Source organism: Helianthus annuus, chromosome 4, assembly GCF_002127325.2.
Source record: "Helianthus annuus cultivar XRQ/B chromosome 4, HanXRQr2.0-SUNRISE, whole genome shotgun sequence".
In the NCBI taxonomy this organism is placed as follows: domain Eukaryota; kingdom Viridiplantae; phylum Streptophyta; class Magnoliopsida; order Asterales; family Asteraceae; genus Helianthus; species Helianthus annuus.
Window position 1 is genome coordinate 71,283,895 of NC_035436.2, and position 25,887 is coordinate 71,309,781.

Below are 25,887 nucleotides of genomic sequence, written 5' to 3' on the forward strand. Positions count from 1 at the left end.
TTCGACTTGAATACGATTCAAGAACTCTATGGTTAACCACTATTGTCAATGGTGTAACTCAGCTAATATATGAACCAACTTGCATCAACGTGACGGAACAACTAACTGGAATAACAGAGTTTTGAACATGTATTTTGAATTTTTATATTAAAATTTTAATTTTTGTTTTAGTCAATATTTTGTTTCAGTTCAATTCTTTTTGTGTAAATTACACTTTTCGTCATTTATATTTGTAACAGAATGCAATAGAAGCCTTTTAACTTTAATAATTACAGTCACAATCTTTTTTTTTTTTTTTTTGTAAAACCTATTACACCATATGTCCTTTAGCATTAACCTGCTTAGATTTTTCAGTTAAGTTATATCATGTACATCTCACTGTGAGGCCATTTATGTCTTTTTCACACCTTATAATTTTTTCAGTTTATTTATATAAAAACCAAAACTTTGTCTCTCTTAAACACTCTTTCTATCACAACTCCTCAATCATTAACGTTTTTCAATAGCTCTTAATTCTCTCTTGTCTCAGATCTGAGGCAGGTTTAGATCTAAACATCCATTAGAGAGGGGGTCTAAATATTTGGGTGTTTCCATCAGAATCGAACACTAATGCATCTTCCGACTCCTAACAATAATGACTGGTGGCGAGGCATTTAGGTGGTGGCCAACGGCAGAAGTGGTGGCGGTGAGGGCATAAGGGATTTTAGAGAGAGAGATGAGAATAACTTAATATGTGAAAAGTGCTGAACATTTTTTTATAAACTTCTACATGTATTTATAAAAAAAAAGAACTGAAAGTTTCCTTGATTGATATTTAAGGTGTTAACTTGAATTTTTAAGATAAACTAGTGGGAATGCCCGCGCGTTGCCGCGGGTATTTATGTTTTTTTGTCGCATGTTGCATGACGGGTTTCACGGATTTTATTTATACGAATAATATGTTAGTAAAGCTATTATATCAATTCACGAGGAGCAATTGAATATCAATAAAATAATTGACATAAAAAACAATAATATAATAGATGGTAGATGATATTTTAAATCCTTTGACTTTAATAAAAAAAATTGACTTTTCAACATCTATTTCTTATTACACATTTACACCTTTTCAACATGTAAAAATGCGCCGAGTAGAAACCTATGAGGCAAAGCTTTGACAAAATGCTATTTGTAATATGTTGATCAAATTAACTTGCTTGTGGTGTGTTGTTATGTCATAAGTGCCAGTTTTAGAACGCAACACTGAAGTCCAAGGAGAAAGTCTTGATTTCACCAAGTATATTGACACCAACTTTGAAGGATCGTCACTTTATCCAGATGTAAAATTTCATATCATGGTTTTAAGCTTGAAAGGAATTAATATATGGACTTAATTGTAATTATAGAACTACAATATATAGGATACTATCAAGCAAGAGTTTGGAGACGAGTTACTTTATACACTGATACATTCTATAAATCTGTCATCACCTCATTAAAGAAGACGGGTTTGATGATGCTGGTATCTCAACCATCACTTTATTTATCATCTTTAAAAAAAACAATCATCCAAGCTTTAAAATTAAAAACCACACATGAAATAGGGCTTTCAATTTATCAAAAAAAAAATAACTTAGATTTTAACCTCCACTATTGTTGTTACAGTCAAAATCGACACTAAGTAGAATTTGAGCACCAACGCAAAAAACCATTACTTCCCATAAGTTTTACAACAACGAAATCCAGGGGACTACACCATATCATTTACTTAAGAGCATATCAATTTTAGTTGTTGTCTTTTTATAAAGGGTCAAATGTAAAAAAAAACAAGATAAAATGAAACAACTTGAACATGTTAAATGCGTCAAAACTGCCATGTATTAAAAAAAATTAAACGACCAATGAATGCTCCAAATTTAATAGCTAAGTCTCACTGTAGACGTGTATATTGAAAAAAAAAATACCTCTTTTGCAATGATTAATACATCATTTTTGGTCAGATCATTATCCTCTTCATCACAAGATAAAGCTTGATTATTCATAACGTATCTTACTCTTCTTTCTTAAAGAGTCGGATTCTTGAACTTCTTGATCAGGATCTTGTACATCAACCCCATCTTTGCCAGTCTTGAATTTCTCCTGGCAATGATCTCAGCGGCCTAACTCTTGCCGATTTCGGTCTGAAACTTCCCTGCAGTACAAACATCAGTGCAAACATTACAAGGACATGTATAATAAGCTAAGAATGCAGAGAGCATGCACAAGATAAACAAATACATTTTTTTGTAAGCCTGGCAAAAAAAAGGTGGGGCGGGTAACGGGTCAAAATGAACCGTTTCATAAATAATTCATTTCGGTTCGGGTCAAAACGTGTTTTGACCAAACTGGTCAAGGGCTATGCAGTTATAGCGATCCAAAATCAAATAGCGTTCAAGGGCCGAAATTTGAGATATAGGTTATCGCGGTGGGATATCGGTAATTTTATATCATGCAGAATTTATATCTATACATATATAAAATGTAAAACATATATAACAAGATAAACAGATGCATTTATTTAAAAAAAAGCTGAAGAAATTTGCCCACATCAACAATATTTAGGCCAGACCATTGATTCTAACTATTTACTTCAAATGTTTTCCAAATGAGTTAAATGGGTTGAAAGTCGTCCAATATTACTGTAAGCAATAATACGATCGTGACCTAAACGTACCAGTTTCATATTCAAGTGCTTGCAGAATCATCTCAATCTGTTTATATCAAGAATAAATGTCACAAAAAGATAACATTTTTATTAATTGTTATACAATGAGCTAAGGAAAAGATTAATAAAAAGAGTACTTTATCAAAATCTTTAACAAGATTAGCCTCAAGGGAGGCGTTATCCTCGTATTCCCTCCAAAGTTCCTTTATTTCTTCGGCTTTAGGTTATAAAAAAAATAAATGGTTCAAACCCATTTCATAAAAATATAAATATATCGATCTTTGATAACAAGTAATGAAAACTTAAAAGTACCCCTCTTTCCACCACCAAGAACCTCGCACATCTCGTTTAAAGCCGCTTGCTCAAGTCTGCTCTTTTCTACTTTAGGTACACCATCCGATGGTGTTATATCGCCCACGATAGCTATAAAATGCAGATTAGTATATCATTTATAAGCTCAAATATGACAAAAAAAATTATACAAGTAATAAACATGTACCTTCGGCAATGTCATGCACAAGGGCAATCTTGATGCACCTATTTAAAGTAAACGAAGCTTATGACTTTATTTTGTAAGTAGGTTCAATGGTAATAAAACAATAGCAAAGATTAATAAAAATAAGACCTTTCTCTGTTAATACCGGGAAGATCATCAGCAATTAAAGCCATTAATGCCATTCGATACATATGATCGGCAATAGACTCTTTGAATTCATTATAAACTCTTCTCTTCCTATAATTCCAGCCGTGGATATCACTACGTTTCCACCAAATCTGTAGGTTATTTGATTCATTACTTTCTTCACGTAGACAAGCAACAAATTTTAGTAAAAAAAGAAAAATCGAAAACAAAGTAAACCTCTTTGAATTCATTATAAACTCTTCTCTTCCTAGTTTTGGAGCCTAGTTTTGCAGTAATCTGCAATTCATCCGTGAAATCGATAAAAAATAATTAATCAATGGAGAGAAAACCATTCATGATTATCTTCTTTTTTCAATAGTTTTGAAGTCCAAATAACATACGAGTTGGTGAGCCTCTTGCAAACCGAAAAAAGGACCAACATAAGCAATGGCAAAGTGAGGACGAATTGGCTCTGATAGTACTTTATTCACCACACCTTCTATAGCAACGTAATGAATATTAAGGCATAAATAATAGAGAATGGTTGAATACTCGAATAACACAATTCCTGATATAATTTATGATTGATGTAAACGTAAGGGCCCGGAATAACCTACTTGAAGGGAAGGGTTGACCAAGCAGGCGGAGGGGAGCTTGGGGCAACAAAGGATGTGATTGCAAACAAGGTTCCACGAGCGGCTAACGCAAGCAGCGGAGGTAAAAGACAAGGCCGGAAGTCTGCCAAATATGTTTTGAAGAAGGTCTTCACCGACATGATCAATAGTTGTTGCGATTCTGGTTGACAGGAGTTCCAGCCACAACGATGTCATTTCGGTGTTTTGAGGGTGTTATTTTATGATGGTAGTGGCAGGAGCGGCTCAACCTTTTTGTACTTCAGGGTAGCCTGGTCTTATTCAGACGAGTATTATTGCTACTTCTGCACAAAGTACAACTTATTGTCTTTCAAAGATTGTTAAAGTCAATATTAGTTGGCTAAAAATGATAAAAATTAACTTAAAAAAGAGTAAACTAAAGTTTATATTCCAGATTTGGTGCGTTCTTTTCAAAAATTGCATATGTAGTGTCCGCTATCCACTCTCAGAAGAACGCATTTGATTCTTTTGATAACTGCTCGGTTTTTATCAGACGCATGTGATTTGGTTTTTTAAGCTAACATCAAAAGATCACCCTGCCAGTGCAGAGATGTTATGAGTGGCATGAACGAATTAGATTTGTCGTTCATCGACGTATTTTATCCCAGCCTTTAATCCACCCATCCACACGCCAATTAGTTCAACGGAGACTTACATTAACCTGTTTGTCCACCATATACAAACCCTAATTCTAAAAAAACAAATGTAGTTAACTTATAAAGGCAACACAAACCAAAAATGTTAAAACAGAAAAAAAATAACATAAGCCTCAATGAAATGACCCGTACCAATATGAACAACAATCTTCTCAGAACACCAAAATAGAGTCATCGGGCGATTGTAATATCAACAAAAACTTTAAGCGACATTTATACGAGACATTTACGGACCGTTCAAATTAGGTTACACTCGCAAGTCTTAATTAAAACAAAAATTAACATGTATCTTGAATTCGAATCATTCAGAAGAACATAACAATGAAGTAAATCAGGTGGTGAATACTTTACCAGAGTATAAACCTCATGAAAAGGAAAAATAGGGTTCTGATGAGGTTTTATGAAAGAGATGATACTCGTAATCTAGCCGCAATCCTCTTCCTGGCACCACCATCTTCATCAGAACAGAGAGGGGAAACCTAACAGATGTAATCGTCTGGTTCAAGTTGTGATCTGTTGATTTCAATTGATAATGAGATATTTAATCGGCCGTTTCAATTGTGGGATTGAAGAAAACAAAAGCAAATACAAACCAGAGAGTGATGGTTTCTTGAAGGGGCAAGTCATGCGATTGAAGGACTGCCATGATGAATCAACATTCCGGGAACACCAGGCATCCTCTTACACTCCGACGGTTTTGACTATTGGGATTCTTGATTCTAAATGCAGGAGAAGGATTTCACGAGTTTACCCCTGGAGCGCGTCTTAAAAAGTTGTTTCATTTTCTGTTCTATTTGCTTGGACTTATTTGTACATACTGTATCAAAACTTGTACACATGACAAAATTACATTTTTGTACCTCACTTCTCCTTTTTATAGTATTATAGATTATAGATATAATATATTAAATGCACCCACTTTTTTAGTCTCCCCCAATGAACATCACACTAAAAAAGTGAGGGAATTGACAAACTATGCATTTAATATCTTTTCAATTTAACATGTTAAAAATCATTTGGTTTAAAACTATTTCTCTGTTTTTCATTATAAATACATTTAGAAGCATTTTATTAAGAAAAAGTAAAAAAAGTCAAATATTTTTTTTACTTAACATGTTAAATGTCATTTTTTTAAATCCTTTTTTTCAGAAACACATGTAGAAGTATTTAAAATAAAATGGAAAACTGAAAATATATAAAAAAAAGTTAAAAAAAAGTTATTATATTTTTTTTACAAAATTGTTTTTTTTTATTTGAATAGGAAAAGTGTAAACAAAAACAGTTTATGAAAATTGATTTTTAACATGTTGTAAGTTCAAAACTTAAAATATACAGTAAACTTCTGTTTTGCTCTATGTGGTTTGGTCGTTTTAACAGGTTTGCTCAAATCATTTAAAAATAGCCATTTTCCTCCAATAGTTTGGTATGTTGTTTTCATTTTGCTCCTTAACACTTAATTCAGCTAAATCATACACTTAAAGGAAGGGTATTTTGGTAATTATATATACAAGTATTAAATTATTTATTATTAATTCCTTAAATATGTTGTATTTTTATTTATTGATATTGAATAAAAAAAATACATAACCGATCTCTCTCTACGTAATTAAAACCCACCTCTCTCTCACTACAAACCCTCTCTCTACTCCTCTCCACCAAATATTACCACCGCCAGCCACCATCTCCAGCAATCACCACCTGCCAAACACTTCCACCACCACCACCACCGTCCAGCCGCCACCACTACTATATCATAAAAAATACCCCCAAATCTTCGAATCTGCATCAATTTCGTTGAAAATCGGAATGCTTATAAGATCCAACAATGAATCCAATGTTTGAGAAAGTTGCATCCTAAAATCTGCGTTTTTTGAAATCGTTATCCGTGACATGGAGTTGAGAGGAGGTGACATCCAACTGCAAAAGAGCACCAAAATACCCAAACGTCGATGTGTATTCTTACAGTTTAGTTCAAACAGGCTAACATAAAGTGTTGTACAAGGCCATCAGACCATTTCGACCAACGGTTGCACACGCTTTTCCGTCAAGTTCAACTTGTGGTTTTTGGAGGTCAGCAAAACCACAGTAATAAATTATCAGCAGGGATAACAAACTAACAAACAGAGGTTAACAATTATGTAATCAATAAATTTCCAGATATCATAAGAAATAGATAAGGACCTGCTCTTTTTCCCCAAAACCTATCTTCATAAAAAAGAAACCTGAAACCAATCACCACTTCACCTTCAAAATCATCACAACCATGACAGCCGAAGATCTTAGATCTGAGCAAGGTGGGTAGGTGGTGCTTGATGTAACGCTCCGCATTTCCGCACTTTCTTATTTTAGCAATTCATGTTGTACTTTCCATATTTAGATGCTTGTACTCTCTTTGTAATCTACTTCCGTTCCGCTTGTAATTCGAAACTACTGATCGTAATGAAAACGAAACGATTTTGTGTAATCATATTATGTGCAACTGATAATCGGTTTCTCGTTTGAACGAAATATTATTCCTGGATTCTTGATTCTATATTTATCGACACTTGATACTCGTTAAACTAGTTGAAACTATTAAAAAGATGAGATTCGGACCCTAAATCTCGAAACTCGAAAGCTTTGTGAAACGAATAAATGTTTAAAGATTTTTATTGGTTTAAAATATGGTCATTATTCAAATTTAAACTAATTAAATTAATTAATTTTGTTATTTAAAAGTTTACTTTTATTAATAACCTAGTTAATCTCATTAAATTATAAAGTTAGTAAATATAAACTAACTTAGTTTGAACTTCAAAGTTAATTCTTTTAGAAACTATATAAACATAGTTAAATAAAGTCAAGGGACAGATTATACAATTCCTGAAAGTGTAAAGTGTAGGGACTGTTATTGCTTTTGTTGAAAATTTATGTTATATTAACAAAAAAAAAGAAACAAAACTAAAGACCCCAAGGATCGAACCCGGGTCTCAAGCAAACCAACCGCTCACCAAACCAACTGACTTGTGGCTATCGTTTGATAAAACCCGGGCTCCTAAATCATTTAACATCTCGCCCAGACAAGCCCACCAGCAAGCCTAGTGCGCAGAAAGGTGGCCAGGTCCATTTTTGAGCGCGATTTTTGTGATTTTTTTGAGTTTTTAACAACTTTTAACATTAATTAACCAACCACCAACAAACCTAAACCTTCCCTATAAATACCACACATAATCCAAGCTTCTTACACTTTTCTGAACACTCCAAACTCTCCTAAATTCATCATTAATCAGCTGCAAATATCAAGTTCGATCAGAATCATATCAAGTTACAAAAGTATGCATAACTTTCTCATTTCTTATCCGATTCACTCGATTCTTTTTTCTACTTCTTTGGTTTGACCTTAGCTACGTTTCCATTGGTTTTCCATGGAAAACCAGGCCCTGAAACGTCACCAAAAAGGCTACAAACTTGACTGATTTTTCTGTTTTCATCTAAAACTTTGCTAAACTTTGTAAACTTGAGTTAATCTCATCTCAAACCTATGTCCTAATGCTCATAATCAATTGAATGGTTAGTTGGGCTTAAAAACAAGGTTGAGAAATGTTAAATCAGAGGTTAAAACCTCACAAACATTCTGTTTTAGTTAGGGTTTTACCCACAAGAAGTGTTCAAGCTTGAAGCTTGATGAATGTGTGATTGTTAGACTAGCTTGGGCTATCTTACATAAAAATCCACTCACTTCTTGATGTTTTCTCATAGATTAGTTATTGTATTTCATTTTTCTTGTAAGTTCATGACCCTCCTTGTTGTTTATAACAACAAGTGTAGTGGTGAACATTAAAGGTACCTAAATGGAAGTTTTGTTCTTCCTACCTCATGTATGAATTCTATGATATTTAGAGGTGCCTAAATGAAGACATTGATCTTCTACCTCATTCTTGACATATATGATATAGCATACTCTATATAATACTTATGTAATATTCAAACAAACCGAACCCTTGATGATGAACAAGTGGACATTGTCAAATTAGTAAGTATTTCATCTAAACGTCATATGTGATGGATGATTACTTTCATATGGCTATGTTCATGTTATTTTAAATTCCGAAATCCATAATCTTCCGTTATTCCCTAAACTCATACATCTATGTTCCTTTGTGTAGAAGGAAAAGGTGCTCCAAACTAAACAACCAACACCACTCGCGGGATTCAAGTAGGAAAGCTTGCAAAAACCGTGAGCATACTCGATCCTTTTTACCTTTATATCACTTTGGGTGCAACATGTATATTATACAAACTACACTTCACTTTGAAACTATTTTTAAATGAACTCTATCCATTGTTGAAACATGAAAATATGTGTGATGCTTGTTAATCTCGTATTCCATGTAAACTATTTGTGTTGATATATGCTCATTAACTTTGCTTGCCTACCTTAACAATTATAGCTCTATAGGATTAACGCACCGCCCACGAAACTTGGGGTATTGTTAAGTTAAACATGTTAACCTCCTGCGATACTATGGGATAGGCAAAATTAAACGCGTTAGAAACTTGGGTTTGAACATATTGTTACACAATCTAGGCATACTAGTAACTCGCATATTATGATTCATGTGGATATGACCAACTTTTTAGACTATATTATGCTATGTAAAAAAACTTGTATTCTCGCCAACTTTTTTGTTGATATATTTTAATACATGTTGCAAGTTGATAGTTTGATGATGATGCGATGAAGAACAAAGATTAGGTGGACTTGGATACACACCTAAATTTAAATTATCTTTTGATGTTATGTTTTGTTGAACAATGTTGTATTTCTTTGGAATATTGTATGACATTTAGTCCATTTATGAAATTCGAATTTTAATTATATTGTTACATAGTGTTATGATGTCTCTTGCAATCTATTTCGTCTCATCCCGATGTTTCCACCATCGGTTGGGGTGTGATAGATTGGTATCAGAGCCATAACTATAGGGGATTAGGAATAAGTAGGAATGCATTGCCCTAGTCTATAGTTTTAGAAACTTTGTCTCTTATTTGTTGTTTAAAACTTATGCATTCTACCTTACATGCTTCCTAGCAATACTTCTTGTTTGTTAAACTTACATGCCTTTCCTAAGGCTAACATAAATACACTTTTGATTCTTTTAAGACACTCGTAACATAAACGAGACGACTTTACCAAAATAGGCGTGAAACCCACAATTTGGTAAACGACTCTCATTCTACCTTAAACTATTTTTGCACGAAATTAAACCATTAAGCTAGGAGTGAAATCCACATCTTAATGGTAATTTTCATTTTAACTCTAGTGGACCCTCGTCAAAGTGTCGAAATTTTATTTTGACCCGACAAGTACCAACCACATTTAGGGTACGAAATCGTCAAGTTAGGGGTGAAACCCGCATCTCGTCGATTAAGTCCTATTCCTCGATTTTCGATCTCGCCAAAGTCCCGATTGTTTTAATCGATTAGAGACGTGTAGTAACTGGAAGGGTAAGATACCGTTAATCGCTTCTCGACGAGAGTATCTTACCTATAGGCCAAAGCACGATTTCTCTAATTCGAAATGTCTTTCGACCCATGTAGGACCGGTTTTGACACCGTTCGATTGCGTAACGAACGTTCGACGTGCGGAATCCGTGAACGTGCGTGACCGAACACACAATAATGTACTAGAAACGTGATTTTATTGATGAAGATGACGTGTACAAGCAAAAATCACGTGGAGAGTACTTTCTCTCTCTAGACTTTCTCTCTCTAAACTTGAATCTCCAAATCTCCAAAATGAGCAAAAGTCTTCTAACTTATGTCATAACTCTCCTATTTATAGGTCAAGGCTTTAATGAAATTTTTCATTAATTACAAGATTGCCACCTTGCCTTTTGACTAGATATAACACTATAAAGACTTGATTTCTTCGGTTTCTCGCTACGGCTCGGATTGACGAAGGCGATAGACATTAATGCACTAACAATCTCCCCCTTGGATATTGCCGCAGTCAATCTCGTAGCGTCTTGTCTTTCTCTTTCTTGAACAAAATCCTCGTGGATCTGTCTTCGAGCTTATGTTGCTCCCCCTCTCTGTAGTCTCTTTCTTCAGGCTCCCCCTTTCGTCAAGCTTCTGTGCTTTTAGGATCAACGCCTGGCTTTCCGTAGCAACAGAATCAGAAACCTACACATCTCAAACTCTCGTAAGAGAAAATAATTTTGACTCTAAAAGAATTCACTCAAAAATTCTCAAACATATAACACACAAAATTGTGATTCAAATTAATGAATCATCTAAAAATTTGAGGATTATCTTCCAACTTCTCATCATCTTAACCAAACCAATTGTTCATTTTGTTTAGCCTTTGAGATTTTGAATATCAGCTTTTCAACATCAGTTGTCGAAAATCTTTTTGGATTTTTCAAAAATTAGGCTAAAACACACTAAAATCTTTTTGGATTTTGTAATAAGAGAAATGTAATGCAGAAATGAAATATGTACAAACATATTCTTGTGAGTTTGTGCAAGAGGATCATATCAGTTTTTGAGACATATCACCAACACCGTTAAGCTTTTAAACATTTCAAGTTTTAAACAATTTACCTAGATTGTCAGTATATTGGTCCACTTTAAATTTTCACACAAATTTCAATTGATTCGAGATACGCTATTAATGTTTTAGAATCTTGAACTTAAATGTGTATCACTCCACTTGAATATACTCTCGTATCCAGATCCCAATGTTCAGTCTTACAGGTGAGTATACCACAGATGATATCTGTTAAGGGGTAAATTGTGAGGGCCGTGAGAGCTCAGGTCGATACTTCCGTATACGCAGAGAGATGACGGCTTCGACTTTCGGTGGGTCCCCTTTAGAGGATCTTTTGTTACAACAGCAGTGACTATCAATTTTATTGTTTTATCAACTTGCTGAGGGCTGCGCTTATATTTCAAAGCATTTTGCAGAAAGTATTATTCGGGGACTAGGTCAGTATTTCCATACAGCAGAAGTCCCGGAATAATACCCCAGATATCACTGAGTATTAAGACCTAGTATCTCAGAAAGAGGGATCTTTCAAACAAGATTTCGGGGGTTACCCATATATCCAAGAATAGTTACCCACGAATTAAGCAAGTTTGAATTTAGGTTTATATCTCATTTCAATTTACTAAATGTGCAAAAATCTACCGACACATCCATAGTAAGATTGTTTATCACTTTTAAACATTACATATCTTTAGCGTGTTGTGATAGACCACTGATGTACTATCATTTCCTCTTTTATGCAACAAAAACTCATTTTTGTTTTTTCAATGTTTTTGACATTTTCAAATTTTCTAATTTTTTAAAAATTTTTCTCCCCCTAAAATCAAAATATGTTTCAATTTTGATTTTCTGGGAAAATTTGAAAACAAACTGTACAAGAACATGACAACATGATATTGAATCACTTCAATTCGCCATCCTTGGCGTAAACAATCAGAACTCCCCCTGACAACAAACTATTTTCCCATTATGATTTCAAAACACTTAAGTTTGTTTTAATCAAAATGGTTTTTCCGAAAAATTAGTTTTGTATGTCATTTTATAAACTCTGGGTTTCATCACCTTGTTTTTCAAATTATCACTTGTAGAAAAGATGAATCAAGTACAACTTAATGTCCTTAATTTATCCTTTGAAAGTCGAAATATCACCAAAGTGAATTTCTCAAGAAATATGCCGATTCCTACTCCCCAATTACCAACCTGGAAGTTCCGGCAAGTCAGGTTTTTCAGTTAAAGAGATTCACCCAAGCCTGACAGTCCTTGGGTGCTTTTGAATTCTTGTTCAACAATGGTGGAAAGTTTGCATCATCCATTGTTAAACCTGAATTCTCCATTTTTACCTCAACCAATGGCTCCTCTGGCTTTGACGAACCAGAATTATTGCCTGCACATGGCTTGTCTGACTTTGACCTATCAGATTCATCACCTGAAGGTGGCTTGTCTGACTTTGATCTGTCAGATTCATTGCCGACAACTTCCTTTTTCTCCTTTTTCTCTTTTGTCCTCAAATTTGTATCTGATGAAACCGTCTTGCTTGACTTTGCAATCGAGAAATTCGATTCATCAGAACTCTTATTCTTACCAACGGATGAACCCGAGGACAAAATTCTTTCGAGATACTCTCGTGCTTTCTTCCTCTTTTTCCTCAGTCTGTCTTTCTGCCCCTGAGAAAGCTTCATTTTCTTTTCTAGAACTTTAGGTTCTTGAACCTTTTGTTCTTTGGGCTTGACGTTGACTGGAATCTTTGCCAATTTTTGAGAATTAGCCCTAAATCTTTCATTTGATCTCCTTGGGCAATCTCTGGCAATATGACCTTTGATTTGACAATTATAACATCTTCTCATCTCATAGCTCCAACTCTGGCAGTTAACAGCAATGTGTCCTTGATGACCGCATTGGTAACACACTCTGTTATCATACCAATCACCACTTTCACACCAGATGCTCAGATCATAGCATTGTTTGGCTTGGTGATATTCCTTTCTCCTCTTGATTGCTGGTTTTGACTTTTGAGCACTATGGTCTGACCTGCACCACTTATTGCCAACAATTTTTGAATTATCATTTTTTAATTTTTGTAATTTTTGATTTTGAATGGATGATTGATCTGATGAGCTGTTATTTTCTTTTTGAACATTTTTCTCATTTTTAATTTTTTGTTTCTGTTCCACTTTCTTCTTCAAAGGTTTTTGCTTGGAGCATTCTCCCTTTTCAGTCGATTGTAGAACAGTTTTCTGAAAATTTTCTTTTAATTTCAAAAACAATTTTTGTTTTTCAATTTTTTCATTTTCATCATCAGATTTCTCATTGCAATCTTCAACTTTGACATTGTCAAAGTTTGTGACATCGTCACTTATTGGAATTTCATTGATCGGTTCTGGACACACATATGGTGCAGAAGTCACAAAACCTTTCAACTTATTTTCTAACTCAGCAATTTTATTCCGATCACTTTCAGCTTCTTTTTCAAGCTGAATGATTTTAGCAAGATGAGAATTTATTGCAATCTGTTTTTCAAGATTATTTTTACCAAAAATATCTTTCTCATCTTCTAAAATCTTTATTTGACTTTGAAAATCTTTTTCAATTTTTACTTTTTCATTTTCTAAATTTTTTATTTGAATTTTCAAATCATTTTCTGAATTTTTTAAATTTTCATTTTCTAATGACAAACTCTCTAAATCCCTCAAGAGTTTGGCATTTTCAGATTTCAGATTTTCACAATTTAAGCCTTTCTCGATCATCTTTACAGCTTCAGTCTTCTTCTCAACCTTAATAGCTGAAATTTCGTCAACTTGCTTCTCTACCACTTGATCATTTTCTTCAGATTTGACTTTTACTTCAACAGTTGCTGATTTCTGATTCTTTTCTCCTGAATCAGACTTCAATTTTCTAATCTTTTGGAATTCAATTTCTTGAACTTGAATCTTCTCAACGAATGAGCTCAAATTGAAACTATAATATTCACGCTCTTCTTCCAAGCTAACAAATACGTTCCCCACACATCCTTTGGTAGAGCATTTGCCAACTTATTAACCCACGTCTCATCCATTTGGTTAATGTTCAAACGCCTCATCTCTAAATACAACTCGACATACCTATCGATCAATTCTTTTGTAGACTCTCCCTTAATACCTGTAAAACTATCAAACTTGTTCAGTGCAATATAAAACTCATAACCCATGTTTTGGATTTAAAAGATTTACAAAGACGGATTTTCACACGATACGAAAATTCACACAATCTAAAATCCGTTCAATCACTTTTTCAAACCAAATGAATCAGATGAATATCCGATTGAGTGACGAAAATTCGGCGACAACAGATATATTGAGTGTGGATTCGCTCGAGTGAGTGTGCGAACTAATGATGATTTTCAAACGACTTGGATCAAAATTTGTTTTTATCTCAAAGTTCACAAAATTTCAATTTCCACAAATCCCGCTAAACGTTTGTTTCCCAATTTAAATCCAAAAGCTAGCAGCCCACTAATCCAAAACTGGTTTAAATCAATAAGCCCAAATTCTAACCATCTTGGTCCAAAAAAGAATTTGATTACTAGCCCAACAAGCAAGTGAATATCCAAACCTTGGGCTGTTAATGTTAATACTTTGATTTTGTGATTGGGCCGGTATAAGGTGACAGATGATCATAGGACCGATTATTTATCAAGTCACCTAAAAAAGTTGCCGACAAAAACAGATATGCACAACTATGATAGGGCCGGAACTATTTTTGTGGGCTAGATTATGATTGGACCGTAAACTCTGTAGTGGACTAACAACAATCTTCTTAACCGACAACTAACAAATCATCTTGAATTCAACAGGGCCGTCAATTCTCGCTGATTGGACCAAACAATGTCACCAATACTTTGACTTTATCTTGTGAATTAATCAAGTGGCCGACAAACTGAATTCCTATTCAATTCTCATTGGGCCTTTCAATTCTTGTTGGTTTTATATCAATATCTCGGTCACATGGGCCTTTAATATACATGTGATACAGCCGACAAATTTAATGTGATGCCAGATCCAATTTCCGACAACTCAAATCGGATTTTGTGATTGGGCCTTCACTTGATTGTGGCCGACAACACTTAATGTTCACAAATTGAAGTCTCAGGTTTTCATTTACAAAGTCCGACAATCACCAATCACTTTTTAATTCAATTGGACAGTCACATTTAAAGCCGAATCATGATTTGTTCACAAGAACGGAATTAAGATCGAAACCACCGTGATGACTAATAAGCGAAACCTATTGGACCATATGAGCGGAACCAATATTGTTCACAAAAGCGAACAACACATGTCACAATAAGCAAACCAGACATGTCACAATAAGCAAACCACACATGTCACAATAAGCGAACCTTACAAGCGAAACATCAAGGTTCGTATAAGCGGACCTGAATTTTAACGCAAAAAACGAACCGAAAATATTCGATAGTTATAGATCAGGTATTTTCGCACAACATATCAAAAATTCATCCGATTTGGACCGTAAAAACCCGTTCAATTTTGTCGAATTTCAGCAAAAAAACGTGAAAAATGAGTAGAAGATGAAGAAATGATGAAATTCGGATCTGAAATGGCTGAAATCTGGTACGAATCAATGCGTTTGATCGGTGCAATCGAGCTCCTAGCTCTGATACCACTTGTAGGACCAGTTTTGACACCGTTCGATTGCGTAACGAACGTTCGATGTGCGGAATCCGTGAACGTGCGTGACCGAACACACAATAACGTACTAGAACCGTGATTTTATTGAAGAATATGACAAGAACGATACAAAAATCACGTGGAGAGAGCTTTCTCTCTCTAGACTTTCTCTCTCTAAACCTTAATCTCCAAATCTCCAAAATGAGCAAAAGTCTTCTAACTTATGTCATAACTCTCCTATTTATAGGTCAAGGCTTTAATGAAATTTTTCATTAATTACAAGATTGCCACCTTGCCTTTTGACTAGATATAACACTATAAAGACTTGATTTCTTCGGTTTTTCGCTACGGCTCGGATTGACGAAGGCGATAGACATTAATGCACTAACAACCCACTTTGGAAAAGGCGACGTTTCTCTACCCGAAACAATCCAATGTTTTAATTGAGCCTCTCTTTTATGTATCTCAATTTATATGTGATTTTATACTTAAACGTTCGTTCGTTTCAAACTTTTTACTCATTTCGTACGTTTATCGCAATCAAAAACAATAATAATCCCTCGTGAACAAACTAAATTTAAGATGCTTTCATTATTCATGATTATGCTATGTGAAATTCATGTTATGCTAGGTGGAATCTATGATTATGCTATGTGATACAACTTGAACATTTTAATCTATGTGAAAACAATTGAACATTTTATGCTGTGTGACACTTTATGCTATGTGATTCATTTTATGAAAACGATTTTTCTTAAACAAGCATTATGATCAAGTCTCACCTATTCTTTATTTTGAATTCTCTAGATGTCGTCTTCTCATCTCTGCAACTCGACTAAGAAGTCAAAGACCAGCTCTCAAAAGAAGATGATGTCATTCATGGCCAATCAAATTGCGCGTATCGTCCTTAAAATCGTCACTGATATTCGAGCTTCTGATACTCTAAACTCCTCTGTTGATTCAAAGGTTGAACCATGCAAGCCTGTGTCGTTTAACTACAAGCACTTTTCGTCTTGCAACCCCAAACTATTCACTGGTAACGATGGGGTGACCGCTATGCTTGAGTGGTTTGACAGCATAGAAGTCACGTTCATCAACAGCGATTGTCCCGACGAGCTCAAAACGCGTAGTGTGACTGGGGTATTCAAGCCCGAGCTCTCGAATGGTGGACAAACGAAAGGAATCTTCGTTCTAACGAAGTTGCTTATGCCCTGCCTTGGGAGGAAGTTAAGACAATGATGATGGAAGAATTTTGCCCGCCGCATGAGCAACAAAGGTTGGAAGAAGAATTCTGGGCTTTAAAAAAAGTTGATGATGATAACCAAGCCTATACTACCCGCTTCAAATAGCTTAGCTTCATTGTTCCCCATCTCGTCATGACCATCGACCGTAAGATAAGGAAATACATCAATGGGTTACCTCCTGGCATGCGCGATGCGATCGAGGCAGCCAAACTCGACAAGATCGAAGTCGTTTACTATTTGGCCGCTTCCTTGAATAACAATCGCATTCGCGATAAACAAGCTGCAAAACCTGTTTCATCCAAACCAGCCAACCAAATTACCCAGCAGTCGAGTGGCAATAGGGGAAAGAAGCGAAAGCATCAGAACCCTGTTTGCAACGCGATTGTACCAGCTGCAAACCCAAACCCTGTTGCTCCCGTTAGCACTCAAAAGTCGTACGTCGGACCTCATCCCAAATGTACCACTTGTAACTATCATCACCCAACCAATGTCAATTGTCGCCATTGTACCATTTGTAACTGTTATGGGCATAATACCACTCACTGTCGTAACGATCCACAACAGCACGCCCAACAAGCTCAACCCGCTCCTCAAAACGCCAAACTAGTCAGAGCCTATTTCAAATGTGGTGACACCAATCATCTTCGTCCTCAATGCCCGCAATGGAACCAAGAGTAACAACAACCTGCTAGAGGTCGAGCTTTCAACATTAATGCGAACCAAGCGCGCAATGACAATGAAGTCGTTAATGGTACGTTTCTTGTTAACAACCTTTATGCTTCATTTTTATTTGATATTAGTGCGGACAAAAGCTTTGTGTCCGTTGAATTTGAACCATTGTTAAATGTTACACTCTCTAAACTGCCTAAGTCATTCTCTGTCGAAGTTGCCAATGGCAAATCCGTTTTAGTCGATCCCATTCTTTGCGATTGTCTTCTTACTCTTAAAAATCATACTTTCACTATGGACTTTATACCCATGCGATTGGGTAGTTTCGACATCATCGTAGGCATGGATTGGCTTCGTGAAAACCATGCTGAAATTGCTTGCTACGAGAAGTATGTTCGTCTACCTCTTCCATCTGGTGACACTTTGCGCGTCAATGGAGACCTACCTTCAAAAGGACTAAGGTTAATGTCCTGCACACAAGCGAACAAATATTTACGTAAACTGTACTTTGCCTTTTTAGCCCACATTGTGGAAGAAAAGGGCAAGGGAAAGAGCATAAATGATGTTCCAGTGGTGCGCGACTTCCTTAATGTGTTTCCTGAAGATTTACTTGGTCCTCCTCCACCTCGATCTGTTGATTTTCGTATTGACCTCGTACCTAGTTCAACTCCTGTTGCAAAAGCTCCGTACCGTCTTGCACCTTCTGAGATGCAAGAGTTATCTAGTTAACTCCAAGAACTCCTCGAGAAGGGATTCATTCGTCCAAGTACCTCGCCTTGGGGTGCTCCTGTGCTTTTTGTCAAGAAGAAGGATGACTCGTTTCACATGTGTATCGACTATCGTGAGCTTAATAAACTCACAATCAAAAATCGTTATCCTCTTCCATGCATCGATAATCTTTTTGTTCAACTTCAAGGCGCTACTTGCTTCTCCAAGATCGATCTTCGATCTGGTTATCACCAACGTCCTGTTCTTGAAGAGGACATTCCCAAAACCGCATTTCGCACTCGCTATGGACACTACGAGTTCGTGGTTATGCCTTTTGGGTTGACCAATACACCTGCTGTGTTTAAGGATCATATGAATCGTGTTTGTAAACCCTATTTGGATCATTTTTCGATCATCTTCATTGATGACATTCTTATTTATTCTAAATCTCAAGCCGATCACGAACGTCATCTATGTGTTATACTTGAGCTTTTACCTACCAAACGTGTAGGATCGTTTTGACGACCAAAACGAGTCGTTCAGAGGTGTTCATGTCAATACGAGAGGCGGAAACTAACGTATTGAATTCGAAACAGCTTGATATTCACTTTAATTGTCTATTTGATTGATTTGACAAAGTTTTACAGCGAGTAGACACTTCAGCAGCACTTCGGCTCTGGAATCGGAAAGTTACAAACGAAATGGCACATCAGGTATTTATAGGCATGGTGATTTCGCACGAAATGGTTCGTACGAAATGAACTTGCTATTTCGTACGAAATAGCCATCGCTATTTCGTGCGAAATGAGCATTTCTCATTTCATGCGAAACCAAGGTTTCCTATATTTTCCCGGTTTTCTCTTACTACGTGCCCTAATCTATACAATCTAGCACAATTCTCGATACAAGACGAAGTCGACAGACGTATGCACCAACAGAACGTCTATACGCGAAGTTTTCCAAATGCAAGTTCTAGATCAAAGAAGTCAAATTCCTTGGGCACGTTGTTAGTGAAAAAGGAATCCATGTTGATCCTTCCAAAATCGAAGCAGTGAAGAATTGGACCCCGCCTAGAAACCCTTCTGAAATCCGTTCCTTCTTAGGATTGGCGGGTTATTACCGCCGATTCATCTTGAACTTTTCTAAAATCGTCGTTCCTCTCACTTCGTTGCCTCAATAGGAGAAACCTTTTGCTTGGGGTCCTGAGTAAGAGGAATCTTTTCAAACCCTCAAGGATTTGCTTTGTAACGCTCCTATTCTTGCCCTCCCTGATGGGAACGAATGACTTCGTGGTATATTGTGATGCCTCGAATCGTGGTCTTCATTGCGTTCTCATTCAACTTAATTCAACGAGACAAAAAGTCATCGCTTACGCCTCTCACCAACTCAAAATACACGAGAAAAACTATACTACCCACGATCTCGAGCTTGGCGCAGGTGTTTTTGCGGTAAAGATTTGGCGACACTACCTATATGGTACGAAGTGTGTGGTTTTCACTGACCACAAGAGCCTACAACACATCTTTAACCAGAAAGAGCTTAGCATGCGAAAACATCGATGGGTGGAATTGCTTAACGACTACGACTGCGAGATTCGCTATCATCCTGGAAAAGCGAATTTCGTGGCCGACGCTCTTAGTCGTAAGACTCATATTAATAGTAATCGTTGTTTTCATATCTCAATCGACCTTCACACTTGCATTCGTGAAGCGCAATACTCGTCTACCAATGAAGGAACCATGTTCGTCGAAATACGTGGTGCAACTGAAGATCAACTTGTGACTAAATCCGATGGTCTTTCAATACTGTCGTGATCGCATCTGGGTTCCAGATCGTGACAATCTTCGTGAACTCATCATGAACGAAGCACACAAATCCAAGTACTCGATTCATCCTGGTGCTGGCAAGATGTACCACGATTTACGTACATCCTATTGGTGTCCTGGTATGAAGAGAGATATTGCTACGTACGTCTCCAAGTGTCTCACCTGCTCGAAGGTCAAAACTGAGCATCAACGACCTTCTGGAATGCTTGAGCAACTTAAAATCCCTGTTTAGAAGTGGGATAGCATCGCTATCGACTTCATAACCAAACTCCCTTGCACACCTTCAGGTCATGATAGCATCTGGGTAATCATCGATCGTTTGACTAAATCGGCTCACTTTATTCCTATTTGCGAAGACTTCAAAGTTGAGAAACTCGCTCGAATATATACTGATGAGATTATATGTCGTCATGGTATTCCTCTCGATATAATTTCTGATCGTGATGGTCGTTTCACTTCGCATCTTTGGCAAACTTTCAAGTCCGCTATGGGTTCTCATTTGAATCTCAGTACGGCCTTTCATCCTCAAACGGATGGATAGACTGAGCGTACTATCCAAACCCTAGAAGACATGCTCCATTCTTGTGTCATCGACTTTGGTGGTAGTTGGGATGTGCATTTACCATTGATCGAATTCTCGTACAATTATAGCTACCACTCTAGTATTCAAATGACTCCTTTTGAAGCTTTGTATGGTTGCAAATGTCGATCTCCTTTAAGCTGGCACGAGATTGGTGACAAACAATTTACTGGTCCTGAGATCATACAAGAAACAACGGATAAGATCCTTCAAATCCGTGATAATCTACTCAAGGCACGAAGTCGACAAAAGAGCTATGCTGATAAGAGACGCAAACCATTAGAGTTTAAGGTTGGTGACCGTGTTCTACTTAAAGTATCTCCTTGGAAAGGAGTGGTTCATTTTGGTAAAAAGGGAAAACTTACCCCTCGCTATGTTGGTCCTTTCAAGATACTCGAAAGGAATGGCAAGGTGGCTTATTGACTCGATTTACCTCAAGAACTCAACAACGTTCATCCAACGTTTCATCTCTCGAACCTAAAGAAGTGTCTCGATAAAGAAGGACTTCAAGTTCCCCTCGAAGATCTTCAAGTCAACGAAAACTTGCATTTTGTGGAAAAACCCTATAACACCCCGTGTTTCCGAATGTCAAAGTCAAAGTCAAAGTCAAAAGTTAAGTTTGACTTCTTTGACTGACCCTAGTCTTTTTATGTTTTAATTGTATTATGTGGAGTAAGTGTTGTTAATTAAAAGAATCGAAGTAATCGAATGTGTAATCGACTCGAAACGCTTTACGACTATGAATAGTAGGAAGTAACATTGCGATAAAGTTAATCAATCAATAGTCAAGCTAATCGAATCACCATCGAACTCGAAACTCGAATTATGCGACCTTGGTATTATTTATACGTGTGTGTGTGCCATATGTGTTACCTGTGCGTGTTACTTTATGTTATGTGTGGTGATCAATCGAATCGAAACTCGAAACTCAATCGAACTCAATCGCAATCGAAACCGAAATCGAAGTGTGTAATATAGATGCTTGTATGTAGATATAGAAGTTGGGACTAAAAGTAATTTGAATAGAACTCAATCGTATTCGTATCGTCTTCAATCGAAATCGAAATATCAGAAATCGTCGCCCGAACAACCAAAACAGGCTGTTGATCGATCAGGCTTTCAGCCGATCGAACAACCCAGCCGATCGGACAGACTGTCCGATCAAGCAGGCTGTCCGATCGGGATGCCTGGCCGACCGGCCAGCCCTTTCCCCTTTTGGAAGCCTATAAATAGCCCTGTCATTATCATTCTATCCACTTTTGGAAACTTTCTGACCGACCAGCTCGTGTTCTTCACTATTCCTCAGATTTCTCTCAATCCCGGTAATATTTGATCCTAAATCTTGTAGGTTTTTTATCTATGCACACTTCTACACCTTTCTATCTTTCAAATCTTGATTTCTAACCGTGAAATCATCAAGATCTAAGTATTCTAGGATGATGTCATCCTGGTGTTCTTCAAGAACTTCGTGTTTTGGCCTCAATCCACCAAGAATCACTTGGATCTAACCGATTTCCACATAAACAAACGAAGATCTATCCTAGATCAAAACATTTTCACGATGTAAAGGATTGAAAGATGGATTTTCCAACTCCCTTTCAACTCTTTTACACTCAATGCCTTCAAACCGTTAGAAACGGAGCTTGAGCCAACTCACTAATCATTCTAGTAGTTGTGTGGTTCAAGATTCAGATTCTATCTATGAGGTTCACCGATTTCAGGTTAAACGTTAAACTACCGTTCTGAACCGTTCACCGGCCGGACTTGGGTGATTCCTATCCGAGCAGGGGAAACAAGTAAGAACGAAGGTCCTATGGTTCAACTCGTAGTCAAAATATCTCGATAAAATGTCAAAAAATTAAAAATAGCCAAGTGTTAGACGAACAGGATGACCAGGTCAGGATGCTGACTATCGAACAGGCTGTTCGAACGAACAGCCCAACCGATCGGACATGTCAGCCGATCGACCAGGCCAGCCAAACGGCTAGCACATGGTCCCACACTTTGACAATTTCATGAAGTATAGTATTGAACGAAGTGATGTTCGATAGAACGAGCTGTTTGATAACATTACTCATCGGATCATGAGATACTATGCTTCAGCACTTAATCAATTTTCAACTCGTTCGATGTATTGGAGAGCCATCCGATCGAACATGTCGTTCGATCAGGTGATATTCTGTTGAGGACTCATTACTGAAGTACCTAACCGATCGGATAAACTGGCCGATCGAACAGACCGTTCGATCGATCGACCCGAAAGGTAAGGACACTTCAGTGTTCTCAAATACTACAACGAAAACTTCAAAAGGTCAAGCCATCATACACAAACACATCCTACTCAGAGGAAGAAACAATCCACTCGAACAGTCCAACCGATCGAGCCTATCGGCCGATCGAACAGACTCTCCGAATAGACTGTCAAACAGAACGAACAACCTGTTCGATCGAACTTACCGTCCGATCGAACAGGCTGTTCGACCCATTTACACTTGTTTCCTTTTAACGCGCTACTCATTGCTATGCTATCTAACTACTTAAGCTAATCCTACTCTCAAGCGCTCCCTTCAATCCATCAATCAATCGCTGTGAGTATACTCGAACCCTTTTTGCTTTAGCACTTTTGGGTGTTACATACGTTACATTTCTAAATCACAATCGAACACACTACTCAATTACTTAAACGCTAACTGTTCTGCATGTATTACGTGACTAAATGAATGTTTGTTGTTATGTTTACCCGTGGAATGGTGTCTACCTGCCTTAACGACGTAGTACTATAGTTTGGACTCAGCACCCGTTCACATGGGGGTTGTTAAGGACAATTACTTGCATGGATTACGGTGGCAATCATGTATTGCGAACTGTCTCGGACAGTCAACCCGCAGTCATTGGTATCGATAGATCCATGTCGATAATTAACATGCTTCGTTTTCCTCTGTGTACGTGCTGGTTATGCGTAAACTATTTCAAACTCTATATGCTATTATCAAACTTGTATGCTCACCTTTACATTATAAGTATTGACTTTATTTTAACGTATGTGACAGGTGTTTAAGGTGTTTACTTGCTAGGGAAGCGAGGCTAGAATAAAGCTCTAGAGCCCCCCAACAAATAGTTGTCTGTAGCGGTCGAGCTAGGGGTCTTTAGAAACAAACAAACAATATTTATATTTATATTTGAATCTGAGTTTTCGGAACAGAGTATTTGACTAGTTGTATTCTGTAATAATTTGTTATAATGTTTGGGATACGGTATGGGACGTATTATTTAAACTAAATGGTAATAATAGTTGTTGTGGAAACTTCTGGACAATCTGTTTCGCTCAGTGCCATGCCCCGATGATTTCGCCATCGGTTGGGGTGTGACAGATTGGTATCAGAGCCATAACTATAGGGAATTAGGCTAGATACAACCTAGTCTGGGTCGCTGTCTTAGAGACCTAGACTATAGTTAGGAACCAACAGACCAAGTTTATGTTTTACCTATCGCCATTTCCTGCACTATCACTGCACTCGAGTTTTCAAAATGAATTCAAGTGATTTAGTCAAGACTAGGTGTGAAAACCGCAAACTCTCGACTAAATCACCTGATCAATACTGATTTTATCAATTTATCAATGATTTCCTTGTTATTTTCGATAACGAACGAGGAGAATTATACCAAATCAGGAGTGAAATCCATATTTTGATGAATAATCTCCTCAATTTTACTAAAACAAGGAGGAAGTTGCTAAGCTAGAGGTGAAGCCCTAACCTTGACAACTTGTTCCGATTTTCATTTTATCTCACCAAAGCCTCGACGGACTCCAACGACCTGAACTCACAAGTATGACCTAGGGAGTGCGTGTTGAATGCCCGAGAATCGAGGCAGAAACGTGATCCCGAAAGTCAAAAAGTGACAAAAAGTCTACTGCGAATAGTCGAATTGCTTTGGGTAGTCGACGTCTAATAGCCGCAGACAATCTATTTCTCGATTTTATGAGTTTCAATTCTGAGCCCGCAACCGCAGACTCTGATAATTTGTCGATTTTATGTGCTTTATGTGTATTTATCTGTTTAAAATTTTGGAAGGTTCCTCGATTTTTGCTATCACTTCGATCGACACGCACAACTCGTATCGATATTCTATCTCAAGACGATAACAAGTCGCTGCAAACCTAGACAACATTATGCTACAATATGCGTTTATACTAAACTCGACATGCTATACGATTATACTATACTACTCGACATGCTATTCACAATCACTACATTCGAACGACACGCGAACTTTGAACGATAGGTTTCTGTATTCTGACTACCTCTGTGATTAAATGCGTATGTGTTTGTGTGCTTCTATGATTTTGTGCCCTATGTGCTTATGTGTTTATGTCATTCGTGTTTATCGTGTTCCTGAGCTTTAGTAAGTAGTAGACGTGTGAGGTGAGAATTTGATTTGTTGTGTCTGAGACCTACGACGATGTCTATTGCAGACCATGTCGTCATCTGGACACCGAACCCCTCTTACCCGCCAAGAAAAGTGAGAACGTCATCTTGCTGCTATCATCGCCAAGCAAGTGGCCAAAGCTGTGAGCGATGTTTATTAAAACGTCAGCAAATTGTCTGAGGAGTCGAGAATCGAAGCTCCTAAAGATGCTAACAAGACTATTTTCAGCTTCAAACAGTTTAAGGCATGCGGACCAAAGGAATTCACCGGAGAAGATGGCCCTACCGCTATGTTCCAATGGTTCGACTAAGTTGAAGTCACTCTGCACCAAAGCGGCTGTCCGGAAAATCTCCGTACCCTCAATGCGACCGGCGTCTTCCAGTCCCGAGCTCTAGACTGGTGGACGGCCGAACGAAACAAACGCGGAAATGATGCAGCTTACGAGCTGACTTGGGAAGAGCTGAAGGCCATTATGATGGACGAATTCTGCCCTCCCCATGAACGCCAAAAGCTGGAGGATGAGTTTTGGAACATCAAGCAGAAGGACGGAGACAATGCTGCCTTGACTGCTCGCTTCAAGCAACTTAGTATTATCTGTCCCGATCAAGTCAAGACGCCAGACATG

General features: G+C 37.2%; 1 protein-coding gene across 1 annotated transcript; it reads right to left on the minus strand.

Moving 5' to 3' along the window:
- Positions 1-1,941: 1,941 nt before the first annotated feature.
- On the minus strand, positions 1,942-3,570 carry LOC118491318 (5'-deoxynucleotidase HDDC2-like). The gene is made up of 7 exons (XM_035988974.1): positions 3,543-3,570; positions 3,309-3,457; positions 3,183-3,220; positions 2,996-3,106; positions 2,821-2,900; positions 2,693-2,729; positions 1,942-2,170 (listed from the first exon to the last, which is right to left on the minus strand). The coding sequence occupies exons 2-7, from the start codon at positions 3,368-3,370 to the stop codon at positions 2,139-2,141; spliced, it is 360 nt and encodes a 119-aa protein (XP_035844867.1). The 5' UTR covers positions 3,371-3,457; positions 3,543-3,570; the 3' UTR covers positions 1,942-2,138.
- Positions 3,571-25,887: the final 22,317 nt, after the last annotated feature.